At 38.3% G+C, this 27,265-nt stretch overlaps 2 protein-coding genes across 2 annotated transcripts in view; one reads left to right on the top strand and one right to left on the bottom strand.

The window, feature by feature from the left end:
- LOC134825991 (lysosomal cholesterol signaling protein-like) overlaps positions 1-27,265 on the top strand; it is a 383,362-nt gene that overhangs the window by 127,824 nt on the left and 228,273 nt on the right. The window lies entirely within an intron of this gene.
- On the bottom strand, positions 21-24,170 carry LOC134811665 (uncharacterized). Its single transcript, XM_063818695.1, has 13 exons — positions 24,119-24,170; positions 15,059-15,126; positions 14,821-14,944; positions 6,392-6,558; positions 5,871-5,920; positions 3,791-3,842; positions 3,498-3,542; positions 2,940-3,002; positions 2,139-2,237; positions 1,421-1,633; positions 1,177-1,283; positions 882-1,002; positions 21-762 (listed from the first exon to the last, which is right to left on the bottom strand). The coding sequence occupies exons 1-13, from the start codon at positions 24,168-24,170 to the stop codon at positions 682-684; spliced, it is 1,242 nt and encodes a 413-aa protein (XP_063674765.1). The 3' UTR covers positions 21-681.

Here is a 27,265-nt window from a genome sequence, read left to right as displayed (position 1 = left end):
ATTGTGAAATAAAAAACTCATTGAAATTTAAAAAGAAATTTATTTAATATCAATATTATTGGGTACAATAACTGTACAAATACAAATAGTACTGTAATACTAATATACTTCGATTGTCGATAGAGCATCACTTAAAATCAACATACCCAAAACCTATTAAAGGAAGTGTATATCCATGTTACTCTTAGCAACTTCATTGATCTCAAAGTGCCCGTAACATTTACAATTCGTAATCTTGAATCAAAGATCAAGAAGTCAATAACATGAATTTATCCGGACCAACTGCATTATAATTGTAGGATGGATCCTTTAAAAACAATATCAAACAACAAATATCAACAAAAAACAGATAGATTGATGCTTCAGAACACGGTATAAAGATTGTAACCCAATTAAACCTCAAATCACTGTTCGTCATTCTTGTGAAGTGTGAATTAAGCCTAAATTATCCAGACGGTGATCGGAGTTCAAATAATCCGGCTTGGGCCGCAATTTCACGTACACAGACATTTGCTGAACGTAACAAATTTTCCTAATTTCTACTATTATCAAATTTCTGAATCGTCCCTGAGCAGATTTATTTTACCGCGTTGCGCGGGACTGGCGCTGAAGGCCGGGTTTTGTCTGAAGTTGTATCAATGAAGAGAATTAACCACGTGTTAACATGTACACATCACGTGACTATTGTTCTTCGTCCATTTCCTGCTCCTTCACGCCCATCAAACTGTCGCAGATCGCTATCAACTCCTTCTCTGAGCTCTCCTGAAACATCCAGTGTTGAATTTTTCTATTTGGGATAGAACGAGAAACTAGAAAGTAAATGCAGTTAGGGAGAAGCATGTAGTTAGGAAAAAACATAAATTAACACAGATGAATCATACCTTATCTAGGAATTTGGAGTGCCATGACTTGCATTCCAGTTCGAGTCGCTTTATAGAGGCCTCCATCATAATTGTGCCCTTTTCTGTTTCTTGTTTAATCATGTCAATACGCGTGTTTGCTCTGAAGAGTTAAAGGAGATAAATAAATCACAAGGAATTCATAACCTCTAGATATCACTCGAACTCTTAACACGTTTCGTACTCCAAATGTTGGGATAAAAAGAGATATAAAACTCACACACAAAATTTTAGGGACGAATGAAATTTAAAAATAATTTGAAAGAAGGAAACTTACTCCTCGAGTTTGTCGTCACAAGTTTTGGAGATGTAGCGGCAGTTCTCCTCTGAGTTCCTCAGTTCTTCTTGGCACTGTCTAATCTCTTCTTCGAGGGTGTCTTCTCTCTGATTAAACAAATTACTGTTAATAATGAGTAAAATTAGGGTCACAAATTTCAATATTTTCAAATTTGCGAATAGAGTTGGCGCTCACAACAACTCCTCGAGAAGACAACTGGGACAAAATTCCTTGGGAGTTTTACCTTTTTCATTTGGTTGATGATGCCCCTAGCGCGATCATATCTCTTATGAAGATCTGACATAGCTGAGTGCATGACATCAAGTTCTTTCAACAATACTGAGTTGTCAGTACTGAGTTTCTTGATTTGTTTTGAGAGAATGTCTTCTGTTCGCTTGCTCTGAGCCATCATACATTCAGCGTACTCATTATTTAGCTCTGACATTATCTTCAGCTCCTGGCAGATAAATCATGATCAGTAAGAGGGCATCCATTTTTCTGATTGGTTGATTGAGACTCTGGCCTTACTTCAGTCAGAAAGATTTAAAATATTACAGAACAATACTTTTACATCAAAATTCACACAAAATTAAAACATATAAACCGATAAATATGAAAATGTCTCAAATCGCACGGCTCAGCTTGCTTCTTTGTCATTGTGAGAGAATGCTAACAAAATGTTAGAGAATGTATTTTTATCGTATGCAACTAATGTAATATCCGGCTCGGAACATTACTTTTTAGTCGCATTGTTGTAACGATTCTGGGACAAAATTTGTAGTGTCCCCGAGTATGTAATGACTCTCCATATAAACTAGCTCCTTAATAAAAACAAATCTATACAGTGTATTTTGATACCAGCCCAAGACTGAATAGATGCCCTGTATTTATTGGAAATTACTTCAATTCAAAATTGGCTTGTGAAGTGCATTCGATATATGATTTAGATTAAAATAACGCACCAGGCCGTTGTCCGAGTTCTGACCCATACTAGCGGGATTGGTAGCTGCGTCGGTTTTCTCCTCAACTAACAGTTCTAGTTCTCTTCTATCAGCTTCCCACTGTGGGCAAGTATAGTGTTATATATATTATATATATTAGTATGTAACTATAAATTAAATTGAGCATTGGGCGATTGCTTTATTTTTAAAGAAGATAATATATGTAGTATAGGATGAATCTAGAAGTTTATCGGAAATGCTATGTGCATAAATCTAAGTTTTCAAACAGCAGGACATTCAGTTTTGATACCTGAACCACAGCTTTAGATCTTCGACCAGTAAATTTGGAAACGTTAGTGTAAAAAGCTTCGAATCAACCCCCAAACATTTGACACAAAACAGCTACACAAATAAGATTGTGAGATTTTGGTCGGGCCACATTAATATATTTCCGTTAGATAATATCTGTAAAATGAAACACTCAAAGTATACTGTTTCTCAGATTTGCAACATGCAGCATAACAATCACAAGCATGCTCATTTCGTAACACCGTGCACTGACACTACCGCCCAAAAACGGACGCGCAACTAGAGTGGTTTGCGGCCCAGCGTGTTCCAATAAGTGGAATTTGAGTTATGTATGAATCATAACGGAGTTGGAAGCTTAAAAAACAAAATGAGCTAACAAACAACATTGTCTAGTCTAAACAAACCATTCTTTAAAAACACAGGCCATGCTCTAGGAACAGGCCATGCTCCCTAGTGTACACATACAGTATGATGATAAAATGCACATGTATGGTATGACATGGAGGCTTGTACCTGATCCCGCTCCTGCTTTCTGGCCGAATTAATCAAGGCCTCAACTTGGTCCTCTGAATACGTCTGTGGAGGTCACGTGGGTTTTAGTGGAGTCACGTGAACATTGGTCACGTGAACATTGGTCACGTGTGCTGAGACAAAAACTAAAGAAATTACTGATCATTGAAATAGAGACATGAGCTTGATGTTGTAACCAATTCTATTGACATTTTGTTTACGTTTGGTACCTGAACAGTGTTGTTTTTGAGTCCAAGAGTGATTAAAAATGCAAGTCCGTAGTTTTTAGCTCAGGTCAATATTTCAAATATGGGGCAACTACTATAACACAATCACAAAACAAATAAAGACAGGATAGCTGGGAACGATCTAGGTTGACTACAGTTAAAGATGTGGAGCACATAGTAGTGTTATACAATATGAATATATAGGACCAAATATGGGTTTATTCACATTTCACAATTACTGTATATCAGACGGCACAAAGTGCTTGATGGGTACATTTGAGTAGTAACAAGTGATCTGCGGTTGTATGCACGCTCCACCTCATACCTTACATACCAGCAGGTTAAAGGGGTGACATCTTGCTGATATCACTATTGCAGACTGGGAACAAGTTTAATGATCAACATCACACTCTCAGCGTTCAAATATCCACCAGATGTATTCAATCAACAAAATAGAAGGTAAGAAGGTATAAAGGATGCTAAATCTTTTCCACCCAGATGAAAGTAAAACTCGTAAATCTAAGAAATTACTTAAATTGGGGGTCAGATAAGGTGGTGACTGGTGAATTACTACCATGACCACTGACCAGTTATATAATCGTACAATAAATGTGCTGATTAACCAACCTGAGCAGTGTTCTGTTCTTTAACCTCTACTGAGTTGTTCTTTTCATTATCCCTGAAAGAAGTGGGAAGATTTCAAATAATATTAATTTTTAGAGCCATTAACCAATCAGCTTGGGGGGGGGGGGGGGGGGGGGGGGGGGCGGGGGATGGCGGGGGTTGTACACTACACTTTTTATGTATGGTGTAGTAAAAAAGGTACACTTTTCTACGCTATTTTACACTTTTTCTTTTAACGTTAGACAAAAGCATTTGCGTGTGTACGACAATGTACTGTTAAGTGTGTACAGTTTGACAACCAGACAACTGGTAAATGTAATTCATTAAAATGTACAGCTGATGGAAGTTTGGATATTGGCAAGCATTATATCAAGGACACAATGAACCACAGTGTTAGTACTAAAGTATTGTCAGATGAAATAGGCAGCTCGCACAGGTAGTCACATTTGTCATTTTTATGTGCACTGCCAGTGTGATTGGAGCCTAATCAGGAGCCAAGTTTCTATAACAGCACAGTAATAGAGGAGACTATGTAACTATACAATTTACAAAGCCAACAACTGAATAGAAAAATAAAGAGAACAACAACAATTGCTATTTTACAAATTTAAAAGATTGTACATGTGAACATGTGAAGGATGACGGTACATAATCAGTAATCACACTTTTACAAATTATATCATTAACACGTGATTAGGTAACATGACACGTGCTAAATAGCATGACACGTGGTCGGTAACATGACTTGTCATTTCAATCAATTAATAATATAATATGCTGTTCCGATCAAAACAACAAAAACCCACAAATTAGGATTCCTGCACTTTTCAAGGAATTATTAGAATTATTTGTTAAACAATTATACAACTTTAAAACCCAGTTAGGTGTGTTCAAATAATACACACAGACATTTTCCTCGGAAAGTTGAACACCACTTACCAGAGGTTTAACAACGATATTATGCAATGTGACAAAAAGCACAGTAACACAGTTGAATAACTAACTAGTAGCCACACCTACGCTGTAATGTTCTACCCTGGTCCGTGACTATACTTGTAGGGATGCGAAAAGTGGTATATAGATAATAATGTAGAGAACCTCTTATGTAATATGTATTATGTAAAGAGAAATCAGTACAAAAAGTATTCCATGTAATGTATATGGGATGTATTCAGTACCAGTGTCGAAAAGTTCCGATGTAACTGGATATGGATTGATCAATTTATTACACGGTTCAACTTTCAATGTATACAAAAGAAACAACTTATTGTATATAAAACAAACCTCTAAATTTAATATAGAGCCATTGAATTATTAAAAATATGAGATACCTTCAGCTTTCGAAGAATAAGTATAACCTAATTTACGAGGAAACAACGCAATGTGAGAAGATCTCTCATATATTGGATGTAAATATATACGCGTAGCCATGGTGATGGTATGAGGGACACATGAGTAGAAAAAGCCTTAACCTGGTAACCTTGTTGCCTGCACAAGAGCAATTCTAACTGCACATCCACATATTTTTTGAACAAACTGATATGAATCCTATCTGCACAAAATTGTAATAATTGTATGTTGTCTGCACACTAAACTTTTCTCTAGGCATGCAGGGACGAGGGAGCTGAAACAAAATAGTAGCAAACAGAACACGTAGCTCCTTAGGACACTACACGTGACAGTGTGTATTGGAGTATCAAATATACAGTTAACACGTGACCTCTCAGCGCTACACAGCTAAGTAATGTGGATGTATTATTGACTTATTGCAGCTCACTATTGATATAGTGCGGAGAGTAGAACTACATTATATACAGTGTATAAAGGAACTGTATCATGATACACGAATACATGACAACGCAGTGATATTATATTAATCAGGTTCAAACTTCAAAGGAGTCAATTTCTGTCATCGTAATAAGGTTAAAGATGATATAAAAGTAAAAGTACAAGCACAGCACAGTTATAGTTGGGTCAACATGAGACACAGAATTACAAGTACATGTACACAACAGTGGAACAAGTAATAGTAGAAGTACACACAGTCGTCATTGTACAAGTTGTGGACCAGTTATCTACTTACAGGCCGTTAGAGTTGAGGGTTAGAGTTGGTTCAGCGTGTTTCTTGGGGGACTGAAACAGTTTCAGGTTAATTTCAGGGAATCATCGTAACCATAGTAACCACTTACGTAACCATGGTAAGCGGTGACCAACATTAATCAGTTTAGCGATTATGTGGTTACTGTAACTTACCACTAGCGGGTAACCATTTCATGACAATTTGATTTGACGCAGACAGACTTAATTATTCACTTTGTACTGGTCTCAGATTTGAACAAGGCAATATTCTAATTTATGTAAACTTGTATAATTATTAAGCTTATTTAAAAGTATCCGCAGCAATACACCGCAGATTTGTCTGACAGTGTTAAGTGTAGAATAGCGATGATATGTATTTTAGGTGATCAGAATATTCTGGTGACTCAGTGTCATGGGGACAGGAAGTGAATAATTAATTCTTTTGCAATCTCCTTTTTGGGATTTCTCCTAAGATGATGTAAAATTAATACTCAAAGTTGTGTAATGTGTGGTGAATGTACATACCGGTAGTTTAGTAGGAATAGCGTTGCTCCTAGCAGGGGCAGGGATTCTGGAGCCAGTAGCTGCTTTAGACAGATTATCCACGTGACCATCAGAAGTTATTGCTACAACCTCCCTTTCTGGTGCGTGGGCATCGTGGAACTCTTCAGCTGGTTCTACTGACTTCACATCTGAAACAGAGCACTTGTTACCATGGTAACACATGTAGAACTGATAAAAAGAAAGGAAATAGTAAGGGAGCTAACATTATAAATAAGAAAGGTACAGTGCAGGTAAGGAAAGAAAGGTGACAGTGCAGGTAAGGAAAGAAAGGTATCAGGTACCAGACCTGGGAAGCTATCTCTACTATCCCTCATCTCCAGTTTATACAGATACTTCTCGATCTCATCCAGCACAGTGGGTTTCAGACAATGTAAGACGGCAGGTGACAACTGGACCAGCACCGCTGGAGATAACCTCTCTATAACACTCCCTGGCAACTTCTCTATAACCGCCACGTTCAACTTCTGGATTATTCTCGTATTTAGTTTACTGATGGCCGAAGGATGTAGTCTTTCAATCACACGCGGGTTGAGCTTCTCTATCACCTTAGGATTTAGCTTTTCAATCACTTTAGGATCCAAATGCTCGATAGTTTTAGGGTTTATCTTGTCGATGACTTTTGGATTGAGCTTTCTTAAGCATTTAGGATCAAGACGACTTAACAATCGAGGATCTAACTTGTCCAATCTTTTTGGAGGTAGTTTGCAGATTACTTTCGGGTTCAATTTCTCTATTATGGAGTTGTCCATGGTCTCTATCACGGATAAGCTTAGAGCCTCTATTTTCCTTGGGTTCATATTAGTGAAGACGGAAGGATCTAGTTTCTCCAAAACTGACTCACTTAATTTACCAAAGATATCAGGATTCATCTTGGAAATTATCCTAGGATGCAACTCTTGAATCACCACCACATCCATCTGTTCAAGTAAACTAAGCGGTAGCCCCTCAAGGATAGAAGGATCTAGCCGCTGCATAGTCTTGATACTCAACTGTTTGATCGTACTAAGAGGAAGCTGGGAGATGGTACTGAGAGAGAGTGTTTCAATTATCTCCGGACTGAGTCGCTCTATTAATCTGTTATCTAACTGTTCCACCAGACTAGACGGGAGTTTCTCTATGATGAACACATCCAGCTGCTCTAGAGTTGCTATGTCAAGGAGCTTCAGCTTGTTAGCTGGCAGTTTGCGGAGTACTGACGGAGGGAGCTCGTTCAGGACTGTAGTGGAGAGCTTGCAGAGGAACTTGGAGTCTAGGTTTTTCATGTCCCTCATCGACATGTGTTCCAGCAGTTTGACAGTTAAACTGCTGATGAGGGAGTCAGATATATGCTCCAGCTTGTTGAGTGGCATCTTCTCTAGGACCTCCCGAGACATCTGTTCAATGATGTTGACAGGCATTTCTGAGATGATGGAGAGTGGCAATCTTTGGATGGTATCCACGTCAAGTGTAGCAATTCTACCCAGTGGCAATTTACTTAGAATCTCTGGTTCCATCTTGTTGAGAACTTTATTGTCAAGCTCGTTGATTAGTTTGGAATCTAAACTTTGAATCATCGAAGTGTCCAATTGACTGATTATCTCGGAACTAAGCTGCTGAATTGTTGCTTTATCAAGGAGAGCTATTATCTGGGGACTAAGTTTTTCTATGACTGATGGTTTCAGCAGCTGGATCGTGTGGATGTCCAGACTTTCTATGACCTGAATGTCAAGTTCCTCTAAAATCTCAGGTGGGAGATTTCTCAGGGCTCTGGGAGATAGTGAGTTCAGGACTTCCTTTTCAAATCGTTCTATCACTTCCGAAGGTAACTTTTCTATTATCTTGCTGTCAAGTTTCTGTAAAACCTTAGGTGATATGGACTGCAGCCGAGCTACACTCAGCTTGGCAAGGACATTTTGGGGGAGGTTTTCTAAAACTGCATCATCGAGTCTTTCCACAATGCTATTGTCTAAAGTTGCTATGAAGTTAGGGTCGAACTTGCTGATAATGTCAGAGGGTAGAAGCATGGCGACGGCTGGAGACAACTGCTCTAGAATCTTAGCTGGGAATTTAGATAAGACTCTGATATCAAGCATCTCAACTATCTCCAGAGGCAAAGTTACCAAGTCTTCAACTCTCTGACGATTGAAGATTGCGATGGGCAACTTCAGCATATTCTCCAGGGGCAGATCTTTTATAGCAGAGAAAGGGAGACCTTCGATAATATCAGGATTCAACTGTGCTAGAATATCTTCTGGGAGCTTGTTAAGCACTTCAGGATCCAAAGTTTCCAGACATTCAACAGAAAGACTCTTGATGATGTCGATATTTAATTTAGCTATGACATCAGGTGGCAGTCGCTCGATTGTTGAGATGCTGAATCCCTCTATCGTTTGCAAGGGGAGCTTCTCAATAATGGAGCTGTCTAATTGTTCAGCAACTTTTGCTGGAAGTTTTTTTACAGTTTCCAAACTCAATTGATTAAGTATGGACACAGAGAGGTTGGAAATACAACCCACGTCCAACTTCTGTATGGTCTCAATGGGAAGTCTCTCGATACAGATGGGGGTTAAGGTTCTAATGCAACTCATTGGCAGGGCCTCTATTATCTCCGTCTTCATCTTGGATATCACTGCCGGAGAAAGTGTCGCGATTATTTCAACGGGTAATCGCTCAAGTGATGATTTGTCCAGTTTGGAGATAGCTTCAGGACAAAGTTTGGCTATGATATCACCAGGTAATTGTCGGATAACATCAGTACCCAACTTCTCAATTATTTTAGGATCAAGCTGAGTTATTACCTCAATGTCAAGCTTGCAGAGTATTTCTGGCCCCAGTTTCTCAATGGTAGAAACACTGAGCCGCTGGATGGTGGAAATTGGAAGTTTGTCAATGACATCGGGCCGGAGTGACTCTATAACTTCTGTGTCAAACATGGCGATGACATCTGCTGGCAGCTGATTCAAAGTATTCTTACTTAAACCTTGGATTATCTGAGGGTCAAGTTTCTTGATTATGTACAATCCTAAACCTTCAACAACCTTCACATCTAATGTCTCAATGACGTAGGTCGGCAGCTTTTTCAATACCCTTTTAGATATTTTGTTGAGAACTGATGGGTCCAGTTTCTTTATAACATCAATATCAAGTTGTTCAATTAGTTCAACACTTAAATTGTTCAGAACTTCTATATCGAGCGTCTCGATTACTTTAATATCAAGCTGACTGATTATCTGAACATCTAGATTCTTGATTACATCCCCAGATAGAGTGTTGATCACGCTAGGGCTCAGAGTTTCTATCACTTCCGGAGCTAACTTCTCGATCACAACGGGATCTAACCGTTCAATGACCTCCGGTTTCAACTTAGCGATCACAAAACCATCCAATTTGTTGAGAATACTGGGGTCCAGCTCCTCAAGTACCTCTAACTTAAGTTTAGCTAGGACAGGTGGTGTTAACAAGGACAGACAATCATTGTCTAGAGTGTCAAGGAAAGATGGGTCCAGTTGCTCAATAACAGAAATATCCAATTTACAGACCACGGTCTTGTCCAATGTCTCTATCACTGGAATACTCAGTTGGTTGACGACGGAAGTGTCGAGCTGTTCTATAACGTCAGTGGGCAATGTTTCGATGAAAGCAACACTGAACTGTGAGATGTATGAGGGGTCTAGGGTTTTTATGACGTCACGACTAAGGGTTTGTACTAGATCCGGAGGAAGATGTTGCAACGATTCTATTGGCAGCCTTTCTAAAACCTGTTTTGACAGCTTGGACAGAATTTCTGGTGACAAGGTACATAAAACCTCTGGTTTTAGAGTTTCAATGACTGCAAGATCCATTTGGGAGATAATCTCCGGCTCCAACATTTCAATGACTGATTTATCCAACTTCTGCAGGATGGTTGACGGCAATTTGGACAAGGTAGCTGGAGGCAGCTCACTGATTACAGCTAACTCTAAACCTTGAATCACATCAGGACTCAGTCTAGAGATTACCTCTTTGTCGAGTGTGTTGATAACGTCAGTTGACAACTTCTCAATTACAGTTGGATCAAGCTGATTCACTACACTGACACTCAGTTTCTCGATTAACTGTGAATCTAACCCTTGTATAACATCCAAAGGAAGCTTTTCAACCACCTCACAACTCAGCCTCTGAATGGCAGATTTGTTAAGTTTAGCGATTGTACAAATACTCATCTTCTCAAGAACGTCACTAGACAAATTACTGAGCACAGTCGGGGACACTTTCTCCAGAACCGGCACATCAACCGTGTCCAGAATTGTGGGGTCCAACTTTTCAAGCGCACTGGGAGAGATATTGTTGAGGATGGAAGAGGGCAGCATGCTGATTATCTCTGAACTCAGTTGCTCAATAATTCTGTAGTCTATCTTCTGGATGATACCCAAAGACAGCTTTTCGATTGTTGAAGGCTCTAAACGCTCGATAGTGCTCAAACTAAGCTTTTCTAAGACAGAAGACTTCAATTGGTTCAAGATAGAGGGGTCGGCTTCGTTGAGGAAATCGATGTCACATTTATCGAACACCGACGGATCCAGCACCATGAGATTGGCAGTACTAAGCTGTTGGATAAATTCTTTACTCAGCTTTGATTGGACTGATGCAGGTTGGGCTATCAGGAATTCTGTCCCTAATGACTCGAGAACCTTGGTATCAAGAGACGCCACACACTCCGAGTCCAGCTCTCTGATCTTATCTGGCTCTAACTTGTTGAGGAGATCAGGAGACAAGGTGTTTAGAACGGAGGACTCCAGCTGAGACACAATGGAGACAGGTAGAGTGTTCAGACATTCAGGGGTCAGTTTACTCACAGTTTCTAGAGGCAACTGTTCTACTTTGTCAGGACCAAGTTTTGAGATGGTGGCAGGATCTAAAGTTTGAATGACAGAAATGTCAAGTGATTCTATGATGGTAGCATCTAAAGAGCTGATGACATTTGGCGAAAGAGACGCAATCTTCTCAGGACTCAGCTTGGCAATCGTAATAGGACTGAGCTTCTCAATGACTTTAGCAGGAAGCTTCTCAATAACAGAAATGTCACATTTCTCGATCTCTTCAGGGGGAAGTTTTGCGATCTCAGCAGTAGATTTCTGCGGACCACCACGTTTACCAGCCCCTGCTTTACCACCCCTACCAGTTGAACCACCCCTTGCACCACCCCTTCCAGATACACTGGCCTTTGCTCCAGCTCGTCCCGTGGTCCCTGGTTTACTAACAGTGCTAGATCGGCTTGCAGCACCCGTTTTACCAGCTGCCCCAGCCCCTCGGGGCTTTGCTGCTGGTCTGCTTGACATTCCGAACAATTACCAGCTTGCAAGGAAACACAAACAAAAGCAAACTTAACGTGTCAATTTGAGGAAAAATGAAATAATAGACTGCAGTGAAACCTTGTCACTGGGAATTAGATAATACAGCCAGTAGAGCACAAACTGCGGGGAAATGGTTAATTTGGTTAGCGTACTAATTAGCAAACCGAGTAATACATTTTATTCGCTCAGAGCAGTCAGATGTCGACTAATGCATTCTACAAATTACAAACCGTATTTAATTAACCTGGCATTAGAATTAGTTAGCCTAATTATATAAGTATTGAATGAACTAATGGAGCGAGCGAGCAATGCCGAGTGCCGGGCACTGCTCCCTGTAGTCTACTGGGCCTTGCCTGAAAGTTTGCCCCGCATTTGTTGCTCCTGATTTGTTCGCGTTTGTTCAAGATTAATCTCCCCTTAACTTTGCAACTTTCAAATTAATTTCTTTGGCCCACTATTATAAGCCCAACCACATTACCTGGTACGAGACAACAGGTCGCCTTGATGAGTACAAGTTTTATAAATTTGTATGGCATAAAAACGGTAAAATGTATTTCATAGGCCACAACATAAAAAGGCAATTAGTACCGCATAACCGAGAACAAATTACGTATCGGCTTGTTATGAGCACATCGACTCGAGTTGAAATACACAGGATAGTGTAGGCAGCATGAAATGTAGTGCGTGACACATCTATACTATAATTTAAACTTGACGAAATTTCCCCGGCAACGGGGACATAGAAGAAAAAACACCGAAAATCGACCTCAAAATGACCCTCTGGTGAAATCAAACCCAGCTCGCAAATGGAGTTGAAACCTCGCCATTTTTAGCAGGGTTGTAGAAAAAGGATAGGAATAGGCTATAGCATTCTTAGAATTTTGATTTAGTCTTTAGATTTTTTATAATTAACGTCGGAAGTGAGGTAAAATAACCGTTAGAATAATGTCGTTATTTTAGCAAAGGTTTACTGCGCTGTTGCGTAGCAACGTTAAAATGCACGTGCGCGAGCAAAAACATCTTAAAGTCTTAACTACGCGCGTTGTTATGCTGTATGCTACGTCATAATTTCAAAACTAGCTCACATTTACGCTCACGCTATGACTTATATTCATAACTTTGGTTGTGATTGGTATTTTTTGATGCGGTAAAAAGTATCGTTTTGGGAATCCGAATACTAACAACGCTGTCGCCATTGTTAGATAAATTCCATTATGTCTACAGTATAACAGAGCTATATGATGAAGAGAAATTAAAACATAACTGATTTTTAAAATTTCCTCGAACAAAGCTTTCGACTAGCGGGTTTCTAGTAGCCAATAAATGCAACCACTATTTTCTGATTTTATAATAGGACTACTATATGTATTTAAATATATAAGACAGGAGAAACGCCATATTAGGACGCGAGGATAGTTAGGAGTATTACTACTATAGTAATTAGTATGACAGCATATTTGGACACTGCAGCCAATCCATTGCTGACAAAAGGGTTTCTAATCAGTTTGACAGGATTCCCATTCGGCTGCCAACCCCCCAATACATATCAAGTAATTAAAATGTTAACTTGAAGCTCAGTGAGAAATTGAGTTAGATCCGACATTTAATAATCCGATTAATGTATGTATATTGTATACAGCTAATAGCAATCAGAGAAGTAGAATCCTTTAAAACCTGGTCGAGAGAGTGCAATCCATATAAAATCCATTTAAAGTTTACAACACCGAGAACATCATGAAGAAATGCTAACTGGATCTGAAGGGATTAATCTTCAAGAGGGTACGATATAATATGGGATTCTATTGTTCTTAAAGTTGACATCTGTTGGTATTTCAGGAATTTGTGAGATCTTTTTTGTCCATTAGCTGTCGAGGAGTACGTTTTGAGCACCTATATTTGTATTAAACTCTTTCCCTCAATTCCTAAAGTCTCCTTTGATCTGCAATTATTTAACACACGGAGAAATGAAACAATCATAGCGGCTGCAAACAAATCTACAGTATGTTTAATGTTAATGTTCAGCATGTTTAGGTCCACAGAGTATCGATTTGAGCTCCTCAAACAAAATGGAACAGGGCCGTACAATTTTGAAACATTGCAGTGACGTCTACAGATATCATGTACAAAGTTATCTCTCTCTTATCTAGTCTACTAAGGTCGACGGTCGCTGGCCTCCTGCGGTAAGCCTTCTCGAATCTCGCCGTGCCCTCAGAGTGCAACTCAGACCTATTTATACCACCTGAATACACCGAAGGACATATGAAGATAGTTCCAGTTTGATCGTTTTCTCAGCACAGCAGACCCTACAAATCCTAGGAACTCACTGGATTGCTGATGGAAAATTCTACGTCTGCACTTGTATTTTCAAACAAAGCTACTCTATCAGTGCAGCGATCGACGTTTAGAGTCGATGTCACGTGTCAAGACAAACTTGTACGGTCATCCATTACCGGTCTTTTATGTTGTAGTAAACCTTTAGTTTAATGTGCGGAGAGTGATTTAAAATTAGTTAAAGCTTGTAACATTGAAATAGTCTTGGCCAGTAAACATTTGTTGCGTAAGTTGTAGGAGCCCCTAGATTAATCTAGGCTTCTCTAGAGCCAGAGCAGTTTACTGGTTTAGCTGTCGACCATATCTTTAGTACGCTGTAAAACACACTTAAGTTTAACGGTTAACCGCTAATTCGTTGAAGATAGCTTTGTAAATTGTTAAATAAGTCTGTATATTGGGATAGAGACAAGCAGAAGTGGACCAATAAATGAAGTTTTTAATATTTATTGATGGCATGTATAGAGATTTAAAATTGTCAAGCATTGCATAACTTGGAACGTCGCGTTCCATGCATATCATGCAAAGCAGGCGGAAACGCGCGGCAATTGTATGCCGCGCGGAAAATTGCCTAACGTTAAGCGCGAAGATCAATTGATTTTGGTTGAAATTTTAGCTCCGCCGCTTACAAACATGACATTACATGCGGGAAGAATTCAAATTTCGTGCACGCTCCTTGTATCGGAATCATGCTTGAAGGAACGGGTTATTTGCCCAAAACGAGTTGAAATCGCGTCCCATATAGTTTACCTGGTATTGTTTGAGAGTTACGCTTGGGTCTTGCAAATGTACCAGAATCAAATGTACCAGAGTCAAATTTAATCCCAGAGTCGAATTTACTGTTCCCATACATCGTGTCCGAGTTTTCGTTCGCCTGCAACAAGGTTTGGCTTAAATAGCAAAATATCGGCGGTCTTTTTATTTCTTAATGATTGGAACAATTCATGGTATCTAAACAATTCTTATTGGAATTCATAGGAACACTTACGATGTAAGGCGTTGAATCAGAGGAAACCATTTTAGTCAGCAAGTTCGTGTCGAAATCATTGTTGAAAACTGAAACGAGAAACGTGTTACCTTATCCTGAAATGAGATACATGCACGACAATCAGATACATTTTACATCTGAGTTCGTATTATATTACGAACAAGCACTTGTTTGAGAATTCTAACATGAATTATGTAACACTAGCATGTTATGTACAAGTTCAAATATTGGGCTTATTGGCTCACTGGCGAGAGAATAACTATGAAAATTGTATGTACATAATTTGATTTGATTTGATTAATGAGATATTTTTGGCACGGTGTGCATACAAATATCATCGAGTTGGTAACACAAACTACAAAGTAAAAGTGAAACATAGCATCACATTCACAATTCATCAAAAATGTTCTCGATTCTCAGTTCCACGAGACGAAACACACCTTCAAACTCTCCCTGCTGCACTTTCTCCTCTTCCACAGACCCCTCTCCCCCCTCTTCCACAAACCCCTCTCCTCCCTCTTCCACAAACCCCTCATCTTTTACAAACCCATCCGGTCTCACAGCCCCTATCTCCTCCCAAGGCTCCTCTTTCTCCTCCTCCTCATTTTTCTCCTCCTTTTGCTCCCGCTTTTGCTCCTCCTCCTTTTGCCCCTCCTCCTCCTTTTTCTCCTGCTCTTCTTTTAGTTCCAACTCTTCCTCGTTATCCAAGTTATTCTGATGCATGAAGAGCGGTACACATGAGCAGCAGGAACAAAGACGGTAGAAGATGTTATCTGCCGGGCGCGCGCTGTCCCTGCGCCCCAGCGCACTGTATGACCCTATCTTGTGCACCTTTCAGTCCACCCAGTGCTGCTTTATTTGCTAGTACAAGTTATTATTAACGATAAATACAAAGGTCTGCGAATATTATTACACGATACACACTGATGACAGTAGCAAAAAAAATAACAACACCATATCAAGAGATAAAGGGTAATGACTTTCAAGAACAGAGGTTTGTACAGTGGTACAGTGGCACAGTAGAATGGTGGAATGAGAGGTCCGGTGATTTATGACACCCTATCTAAAAGTAATTAATACCACATATTATATGGGAGACAGATTACCTGTTACTAATTCAGGCGATATTGTAACTTATTTGTACAGTAATTTAATACACTTATTTTGGTCCCAAAATCAAACAATCGACAGGTTACGATAATTTAATGGAATCTCTGATCTCTTATAAGGTCAGGGTAGGTATTGTAAACTATTTGTACAGTAATTTAATGGAATCTCTGATCTCTTATAAGGTCAGGGTAGGTATTGTAAACTATTTGTACAGTAATTTTTATGGAGTCCCTGATCTCTTATAAGAAAAGGTATGTAAACCTCCTCTTAAGAATTTGTCTTCTTTTCCTACACCGGCCCTGCCCAGGGACAGCAATCGCTAAGAGTTCGGTATGTGATGCAAGTCTAAGGTTTCCCAGGTTGTAATTAGAAATCTCTGCTGCAGTGTAATATGTAGGGAGCTCATGTTTAACATTATAATACAGACACCTGCCGTGTAACAGTGATACAGTACAGTAGTCAGTACCATGATCACAATACAATCCCTGCAGATCATTATCAACACAGTGTACCTTTACTAAAGCTAGGTGTCATGTACACGCACTATTATACAGCTGAGCGCTATGTGTTAACATATGCTACATACCGTACACAGTCACGTGTAAATTCCGAGGCGAAGACTTAAAATACACACTGTTGATTAGGCTAGTTTATGTGACTTAGGAAAGCAGTATATTATGACTATATTGCAATTGGCTGGTATGAGGCGCGTGTTTTTACTGCAGAGTAAGAAGACGGTTGTCAAAAGAAACATATGCAAGTAATTTTGATGTAATTCGAGCAACATAGAGTGTTAGGCGAGACTAGGAATCTAAATTAAATAACACAGGACAAGCATGCTTAGGAATTTGGGAAAGGAGAGACAAATAACAAGCTTGGTTACTCGTAACGAGTAGACTGGTGAACTATGAAGTAGATAACATGTTCTAGATTACGGGGCTTCATCCTGATTTTTCTATGAAACTTGATTTCGAGATAGTTTTGACCAACAAACTAGGACATGTGAGCAAGCTTTTGAGGGGGTTAGTGGTTACAGACTCCGGGCGCTCACTCCGGTCAAATTTAGGATCAATTATGTCAAATTTCATCTTAACATGCACCCAAAACCAAGCTTTGGTGTGCTTTATTTGTAGCTACTAGTCTTCAGAACATGTAGATAAAATTGTATCTAAATTTGACAAAAATTGGCTGAGTTATGAGCCAAAAACTATATGACCATATTTAGGAATACACACCAATTTTGATGGATTTCTGAAATTTGCCTGACAAAATTTGGAATTTAGCCGCCAAATTAGGCCTAACTCAAAATTCCACTAAAATACTTGGTCGAAATGCGATTCTAGATTCATTCTGAAAATTTAATGCAAAAGCTATTGAGATAAGGGAGCGTTCTTTTATTACGTCAGCAAGTTTTTGGCCAATTTTTACCCCCTTCAACAGGAAATGTCATTAAGCGATCCCCTCCCTACCCCCTCAAATAACGTCAGCATTTGCTATCTCTAAATCAAGTTGCATAGAAAAATCAGGGTGAACCATTATAAAGAAGATTCGACATGTTCTAGATTAATTCGACTAAAAGTTGACTATGAAGGAAATAACATGTTCTAGACTTGTACAACTAGAAGTGAACTATGAAGTAAATAAGATGGTTTGTTCTAGATTAGTATTTTAGCACGGTGCAGCATGTTACTAGTTGCATGTACACGACACAGAACTTTATTCATAGGACACACAAACATGGGTCTACAAATAGTCTCTACAATTAACTGCATGTTATATATTGACAAATATCACAAGTCATCCCCAGCTATGTGTTTATTCTATTGATTCTTTACTTCGATAGTCCACCTTAACAATACTATAAATTAATTATACATGCTTAATTCCAGATAAGATAATCTGCAGGTGTAGATGAGGTGAAATAAAAGTAATTGACAGTAATAAGAGAACAAAGCAACAGCAGCAGTTCAAAACAGACCGGTCGATAGATGCAAAATATAACCTAGCTACGGGAGGAATAGTTATTATAGCATTAGCTGTGGTCATTATACCTGCGAAAATACTTCCCCATCTTAACTAGCCCATTTTGACGTAGTTATTAGAAAATTTTATTGGTTGATTATCCTCGTTTACTGAGGCGACTGTGTAGATTACGGTTCGGGAGATTGCCGTTATGGTTGCAAATCACCCAAAGTTACCCCTCATGGATTCACTAATATTTAGTATTAGTATCTAATTTTAATGATTACTATTCGTAATACTTATTCATGCGATTATGCAAATTGGTTACATGATTCCTGGTCAGACAGATTAGACATATCTAAACCCATTATCTCCGATAATGACAGAGTAAGAATATTCGCTAACAAGTCATCGTAAGATCACACAACCTATAGAACATGGCCACACGACGTAAAACAAGACGGACACAGGTTAAAAGTCAGCAGGACGGCCGGTGTTGTGGCCACGGGAAAATCCTGGTCTCATGACATCACTGGCTCTTCTTCCTTCACCTACACTTCCTAACAACCTGGTATCATGTAAAAAACCCTCTCTCTCTCCTCCTGACCTATCTCTTACCAGCTGCTGGCATTTTAGACGCACATTATGTGGTTTTGTGGTTTGGGAAAGCCAGTTTGAGGGTTATAGTAGAAGTGTGTTATACCAGTACAGTGTACAGAATAGCAGGGTAAGTAGCGGATTTAGGATGATGTTATAGTACAGGTAGTAGTAGTATGTAGTGTGGTACGTACAGGGAGGATTAGTATAGGATTGTGTGGGAGCTGTGCTATATATAGGTGTGTGTAGCACTGTAACATATTCATTATCAGGGTGTGTAGCAGTGAGAGGTATGGTGTGTGTACAGATGGTTATCATACTGTAGTTCTGTAGTTACGGGTATTATGGGCATCTGGCAACTTGCCGTGTACACTGTAGGGTAATAGTGGGAAACTGTGTTCTATTTTATCCAATCTAAGAACAGTTTGAACGAGATAATAGGCTCAGCAGAAATCTCAAACGCTCGCTGAATAAACATTCCAGACGAGTAGAACTACAAATTTTTAAAACGACAACGTTTTGCAGAGTTTTAAACGATGTGATCCAGAAAAAACGAGGAGAAGTGAAATGAAAAATTACACTGACATCACTAGGCGATAAGAAGAAACCCTAGCATTGCCAACAACCAACTGATAAAGCAATTGACAACTAGAAATCAAGACTACCCTGAACTGTAACTGAATTGAGAACAGAACTGCCAAAAACTTTATAACATTATTCACTTACCTATTTTCCTGACTGGTAACGAAATTGAGTTCAATATGAAGAGTATTTAAAAGGAAATAAAACCTAACTCATTACTAAATAATTAGAAAGTAATCACCGTGCTATTTAGTATTCACCGTGCTATTTAGTAACCACTCTTCACAGTGCTATTTAGTAACCACCCTTCACAGTGCTATTTGGTAACCACCCTTCACAGTGCTATTTAGTAACCACCAATCACCGTGCTATTTAGTAACCACCCTTCACCGTTTACCCCTATTTCCTAACTAACACTTGATATAAACTCACCAAAATCAGTAGCAATCTCCGTGGCCTGCTCCACAGTAGGGATATAGTTTCCCATGTGCACAACTACGTAAGTCAACAAAACAAGCGATAACGTTAGAGCTGGAGTGACACAGGTATACCAGTGTTGACAGGAACAGCTATACGTGTACACTGTACAAAACACTACAAATAGCATGAGCAGGAATTAAAAGAAAACATGGGTAAAAGCAGCTACTGACTACTGCTGGCAGCTAATTGAGGAATGACAGATGATGTGAGTGTGTGTGTGCGAGAGTTGGACTGAAAGGGAAATATGTGGAATGATTTGCCTACCTCCTGTAGTGATAATTAGTAACTAACATGGTTACTGCTAACAACTGGTTACTAGTGAAATTCCTAGTGAAATTCCTGAGATGGACAAAAGAGTGAATGTGAGGTGATACACTGATACATGGTAGAACTGCAAACTAGTTAGCACTGCACAGCAGGGGGATTCTGGACAAGTTTGCACTGAAGGGGGGTTGTGGACAAGTTAGCACAGTTGAAACCTAGGCAATGTAATAGTGTAAACTGACTAACAATACTGCGCTTTGCTGGAGCAAAAGTTTGACATGTTAATGTTGAACATGTCCCTCGTACCGTGCCCTTATAAGGGCATCACACACTACACTACCAACTATAGAGCACGTACAAATGTTTGGTGGGTCGACAAACTTTGGCACTGCAATCTAATGTTACTTATAGCTTAATTTTAACAACTGGTTATTCAGTTTTAATACACAAAATCTTACCGTAGCAGTAGCCATGGTAACCTCAACTTATTTTAAATGATTTAAAACCTACATCTTAACTTCATATAATATAAGCTATTTATTCGAACGGATCGCATACTATTCTAATGTTTACAACAAATGTATTGCAAAATGACACAAGTCTACTACAGCTGGCTATGGTATCTTGTCCTTTGGTTGCTAAGTTGGGTAGGTGGCACACAAACATCACTGTGTTACACTCAGCACGCTCTAATTCTTATTATTAACACTTTCTACTAAGAAGGGGAAGGGGGAATGAAAACGAGGGGGGATGACTATTTGTAGACTTGCATGGCCAATTCGTCCAGTAGAATTTTTCCTACATCATTTGCATTTTACATAGTCAAAATTACAATTCTCTGCTTCAAACACACAGCATGTATATTAAGTGCCCAATGACATGACTATTCTAAAATTTGTCAAAAATCTACTGCAAGCATGTGTAATGATGGATATTTCTTGAATATGACATGACAGTTACAGTCTGAGCCAAGAGCTCCACAAGATTTTGTGGATTTAAGTTAAATTAAGTTATAGTTTATTACGGACAAGTTAAACTTTACGCAGATCGACAATATTCCATAAATTAAATGGTCCCCATGGATATGAGAAATGTTATTTGTTAAAGTTTAAACAGTAATTCCGTCTTACTACGTTAATAAACTCCGGTACCAACAAAATGACTTGCCTCACAAAGTTAATGTATTCATTGTATTGGTTGATTAAGCTAATTATGTAACAATTACATAAAATGCCAACAAATTTTGAATATTATCATCAAAAGACAAACATGTAATACACCTTGACAAATTGTATTCATAGTAAACCACGTAACTTCGAACCACAAATTTTATAAAATCGTCAACCAACCAAGTTTGTTTCGCCAAATTCCAGAAATTTCTTTCAGGAATTACTGACTAAATTTTAACATATGGCCATGGCGACCATTTAATTTATGGAATATTGTCGATCTGCGTAAAGTTTAACTTGTCCGTAATAAACTATAAACCGTGAAAACTTACCTTTCTTAATAGAGAACATGACGGTAACGAACAGAAAAAAGTTTGTAAACGTCCAAAAGAGCGTATCTCTTACAAACGTAGAGTTAACAGAGCCCATCTTACCGATCAAATCAGACTTAAAATACACAGCAAATATGAAAAGTGTTAGACTTGATAAGAACACGAGATAAGCAACACGGGCAAGATAGTGAGATCTTGTGATCATCATTTTATACGCGTTAATGAGGAGGCGAGTAAGAGTTGAGTTACAGGGGTGGTTACAAATATTTAATTAGACGTGGTTTTCCTGGAGTTGTATCAAATTTGTTATCATATTTAAGGGGTTTAATTAATGACGTGTCATGTCGGAACAGTAATTAGAATAAATGCACAATCTCATAATTAGAACTTCTATGCCACTTCTAGTTGCTGAGTATTATTCTAGTTAATTAGTGAATTAGTTAATAAATTAATAAGTTAATTAGCTAAATATTTGATTAGTGACTATTAATATACGGTTTCATGATTTGTTGATACAGCAATTGACCTTCATTGTCACTGTTATGGCGGTTCTACAGTCTACATCATGTTAATGTATTTTGGCACATGACCATGACTCATGAGTATAGTTGTTACTACTATTTGAGCTGAAATTGTACCATAACGTTCACTAGAGAGTAACAATAATTTGAGAACCTGTACAGTGTACCAGGTACCTGGTACCTCATCCATGCCTGCAGTCTGCAGCTGTCAGGTTTATAACTTACAATTCCACCTTGTCCCGTCCAGGTAAATACTGTACATTTTATATATCAATTCATCTTTATATATTCTTAAATTCTTATATCGATACACAATACACATAGCATGAAGACGATATATACCGAAGACGATATATATAATACACATTACACATGTATTTCGAAAGCTCCTGCTAATAATATAACCTCGTATCATTTATACGTTTCAAGAACCCCTCCAGCATACCTTACATTTCATTGGTACAATTTGCTTATAATGATAGACTGTATCTAATTAAGAAAACGTATGATAGGATCAAATATCCAAGACAGAGAATTTACATTTAACAACGTAAACAAACAGGAATCATACAAAGATAAACGGAGTTATTGATTATTGAAGAATGTCTCTTTTATTACCTAACACTACACCATAACATTATAATGTCCAAAATATTTACATTGATGTAATGCGGTGGAAACAAAGAATATAATTCTGGGTAGAACTTAAGTTTACATAGCGGCATACTCTAAGATGTGGTAAATAATCTATGGATATCATTGGGCAGATAAGGTAGTCAAATACAATGTAGGAACATATTAATGTATTTTACGTATCTTACATTGGTAGTAAGTACAATATTATTATTGTTCTTACTTAATTAATATTGCCTTCAATAACCTAGTAGATGATCACATTGCAGTGCCCCCCCCCCCCCCCCCCCCCGGCCTGCGTCTCCCCCCCCCCCCACAACCCTGCAAAACCTCAACCGGCACTCACTTGTCCTACTAATTCATAACGCCATGTTCTAAATCTAGGACTCACCTCAAAGCACATTTAAACATGTTCACGACTGTGTATAACTCAACCATAACCAGCTTGCTGACATGTCGAGTGTTGACTATGTGTTTAATGAACCTCTCAAGATACGACAAAGCTAGGTATTAGCAGATACCGTGTGTCCTAGACTGGTCGAATGTTGCAAGAGTTACCAGCCTCATATCCACATCTTTAACTGACACTAACAGCTGGCTGAGCAATAACACGTGATATTTGACACGTCACGTATGATATAGAGCTAGATCTACTGTAGCCTATTAGGCCTTCAAAATTACAGTAGAGCTGTATGTTGTGAAGCACGACTGGGGACTAGTCATCTGCCTTGACAAGCATCTCGGATCTCATGTGCCATATTAGTATATCATATTTAAGGAAACAAAAGTATCAGATAGATAGTAATATAGTATGATGTTTAGAAATCTAATTTTGAAACAAGCTGATGAAACTCAGGTTTAGGTAAGTTCTTAGATCTTGAACTTATATGTTGCCTCCAAAGTCCACGTATGTTCTATTCTGTTCAACTGTGACAAACTCGTAAACTCTGTGTTTTTCATCACTCGACCTGTTCTTATTTGAACAGGACTCTGTGCAGTGTGTTATGTTCAGTGTTATGTACAGTGTGTTGAAGGTAGTCTGTTCTGTTATTTATTTAAGATCTTTGTCGTAGCGCCACTTATAACCAGCCAGAATTCGTTAGATGGTCACAAGAATTTTAGTAAAACCCCCGATTTAGCGCAAACCCCGATTTAATGCGAACCCCGATTTACCGCGGCCATTTTCTTTCTCCCAAATAGCGCTTAACATACATTATATGTAAACAATCAAAACCCCGATTTACCGCGGCATTTTCCTTTCTCCCAGTTCCAAACTCGGCAGTAAATCGGGGTATTACTGCTTTACTGTACATACAATTATTGTTATGCTACACAACAAGTAGTCGTACTACGACAGTACGACTACAATTATAATATAATGTGTAATAGAATAAACATGAATTTACTCACCGTCTGGAGGAGCGGCATAGTCATCAAACTGTCCATCATTATCCACATCCATGGCTGGGGAATGTGTAGTTAATATGGACAACTAACTAGCTGGTTTGGGTGAAGGCAGATTGGAAAAAGGCAAATCTCATGAGCAATGTTGATAAATAGATATCAACAATGGATAATAGCATTATGGTTTAATGTTTAACAAGACTAGTCATCAGTAAATAAGTGCTGCAGAGTTAGGTATTTGAACTTGCTTAGTCATTTTCTCCATGCTGGTTGAATGAAAGAACTAATTTGGCATATATGTATTTATCTACTCAGATTGGTTGAACAATGAATATGCAGGGTAGAAATATTTAAAATGTAAAAAAATATACATGAATAAACCCTAATAATTTATCAATCATCAATACCATAGTCACCATAAAATCAAGTTAAAACGATAGTATAAATATGAGAAAGAGTATCATAAGCTTAAATACAAAGAAACAGAATAATCTGGCAGATCTCTACGTAGCAGGTCACTTGAATAGCGAGCTAACTTTCTGAAAAATGGGTGTTTCTGTTTGTACACTTTGTAAGTAGGTTGCTTTAAGGTAACTGATGTCTTCGCAGTTGGATTTCTGTTTTTCAATGTGTTATACTCTCTATTCTCAGACCGATGAACAAAATCCTTGTTATCCTGAGTTTCAGTTTGAACATTTATTTTCTGCTTAGGGTTTGATGACTTTGTTTTATCAACAGGGCATTGTTGATTAATTATTTTAGATTCGGATAAAACTAATTCCATTGAATTTTGTGGCTCTACTTCTAAACTGGAAACAATTGCATTCTCATTTGGTGTAAATTCTGAGTCAGAGATGACTTCACCAAGATCTTCTTCAGCTTCATTCATAGACAGCACAGGTGATTCTAAAGGGAGTTGTTATCAATATCCATCACCAGTGAAGTAGAATGGTCAATTTCCTCTGATAAAAATGGCTGATCATGGGACAGCAAGTTGATAATCTTTTTTATGTTTTTATGGGGCTGACTGACCAATGCATAAACTTTAGATACCACAGCTATAAGTGCCACCAAAACTTTGACAAACTCACAATTTGCAAGGTATCGCTTCAGCTCAAGAAGGACTTTCAAGGAGAAACTCATAATATTTGAAATATGTTCAAGCATTTTCTTAGATTTTTGAAGAAATTCCTGACAACCTGAATTGTGGATGCAAGAATCTTTGAGCTGAAAACATAGGGACCCAAAATCATTCAAGTATGCTTCTAGGATGATGCTAAGATTGGTACATTTCTTAGAAAGCTGGGAGCTTAATCGAAAATATTTCCGAGTATGGTGTTGGTCAGCATTTCTCTGCAACAGCTGCTTCAAAAGAATTGTTTCTGAATTCAGTGAAGAAGAATCAAATATGTCTTTACTCTTGAGCTTCCGAAAGGATTTAAGCAAAGTTTGAGAATTGCTTGAGTTACCATCAGTGCCCTGACAGAAATCACAGGACATCCTGTTTGAAAATCATGTGAGAAGGTATATAAACATAGCAAGGAAATCAACATTATTGAAATAAATTCAGATAAATCAGATACTACTGTATAGTGTATCACAAATCTTCAATTCGTGAAGAATAACATGCAGATAACTCAGATAGCTGATAACCCAAAATCTTCCATTGATATTAACCAGTTGAACTTTGGAATGTTATTAAGAAAAACAAGTTGTATCTACCTAAATGCTGTGTGTTATTAAAGCTCAAACCTATAATGGGCTAATACAATTTAATCGTACAATCTCCTTGAATCTGTATAAGCTTAATCATTAGTACATATCACTATCTTACTTACGTACTACTAATTCAAAGAATTATGTTTGTCTGTATGTAGAATGTATGTACGACCGCCCACGTGCAAATTAGATGAAAAATAGGAAGTTGCATAGTTACCATGGTAACGGTGGTGAACGCGCACGTGCATGTGCAAAGATTGCAAAGCAACATTTTCATCGATTTTGTGGTAATTACATTGTGTTCAGTGCGAGCTACATTTGAATCGGCTGTAATTGTATCTTTGGTTGTGTCGGATGTTTTTTGATGCGATAAAAACTGACTACCAAAGAATACTATTAGCTTCCTCTCTGTGACCACAGGCTTCTAACTTACAATATAATCTAATATGATTATTAATACTAAAAAGGGTTAATATGTGAAATTACGTACATAGGAAACTGTCAAAAGTAATGTTGAAAAAAGTTAACCAGGTGTAGATACTAAGTGTGCCAAATTCAAATCCCACTGCAGATTCATCATTTATTCAAGTATTCTTTAATTCCTCTTAACTTTTCCTATTGTGTTTTTAATTTTGGTTATTCATGCCGATTTGAAAATGTGTGAATAACCATAATGACATGTAAATTGTAAACGAATACAACTGATTAACATCTACCGACTATTCAGGGCGATGAACAACTGTAAGAACAACCTGTGCCCCAACTGCCATGAGCAATTTCTTACAGGCTCTTCGTGAAGTTAACAAGCTCTGAATCCCCTAACTCAAAACCCCCTAATTCAGAATGTCTTCCCCATCAGACTTCAAACAAGGCCTCATGCCTCAGTAATCAGTATCTATCATAACTATCATCAAATCAAATCATTCCTAGACTATGGGTGCAAGACACGCTTGTTTCATCAATCCCAGAGGTGTGCGATAAGGACTTCTATGCAATCATTAACAGGTGATACTCGTGAAATATTTGTTTCAAATATCAGGACCGTCGACGAGTCCAACTCGGCGTGCGTCCTGGTAGGTTATAAACCTACAATGCAATCGAGGACTTCTATGCAGTCGAGGTACATGTATGAGAGATCAAAACCTTGTCCTGCTGTCTTAATACCCCTCTCTCCTAACTTTTTCAACTAGCCAACCCCAGACCTCACCTTGTAATGATTCTTATTATTTATTTACTTCAGTTTATGTTAAAATTTATTAATGTTCTAACTTGTTTCAGAATGCTATCTTTACCTCAGTGACTTTAAGTCATCCTGAATAAGGTTGTTTTACTTCTACTTCGCACTTCAAAAAACAGCGTTATCGAATACCTTTAGCTAAAAGAGTTTTCAAAGCTTGTTTCCCACAACACCTCAATTTGACGGGTAATACAACA

This window comes from Bolinopsis microptera, chromosome 1, assembly GCF_026151205.1.
Source record: "Bolinopsis microptera isolate Bmic1 chromosome 1, MBARI_Bmic_1.0, whole genome shotgun sequence".
NCBI classification, from domain to species: domain Eukaryota; kingdom Metazoa; phylum Ctenophora; class Tentaculata; order Lobata; family Bolinopsidae; genus Bolinopsis; species Bolinopsis microptera.
Note: the sequence above shows the minus strand (reverse complement) of the source record. Positions and strands in the feature narration are given on the sequence as shown.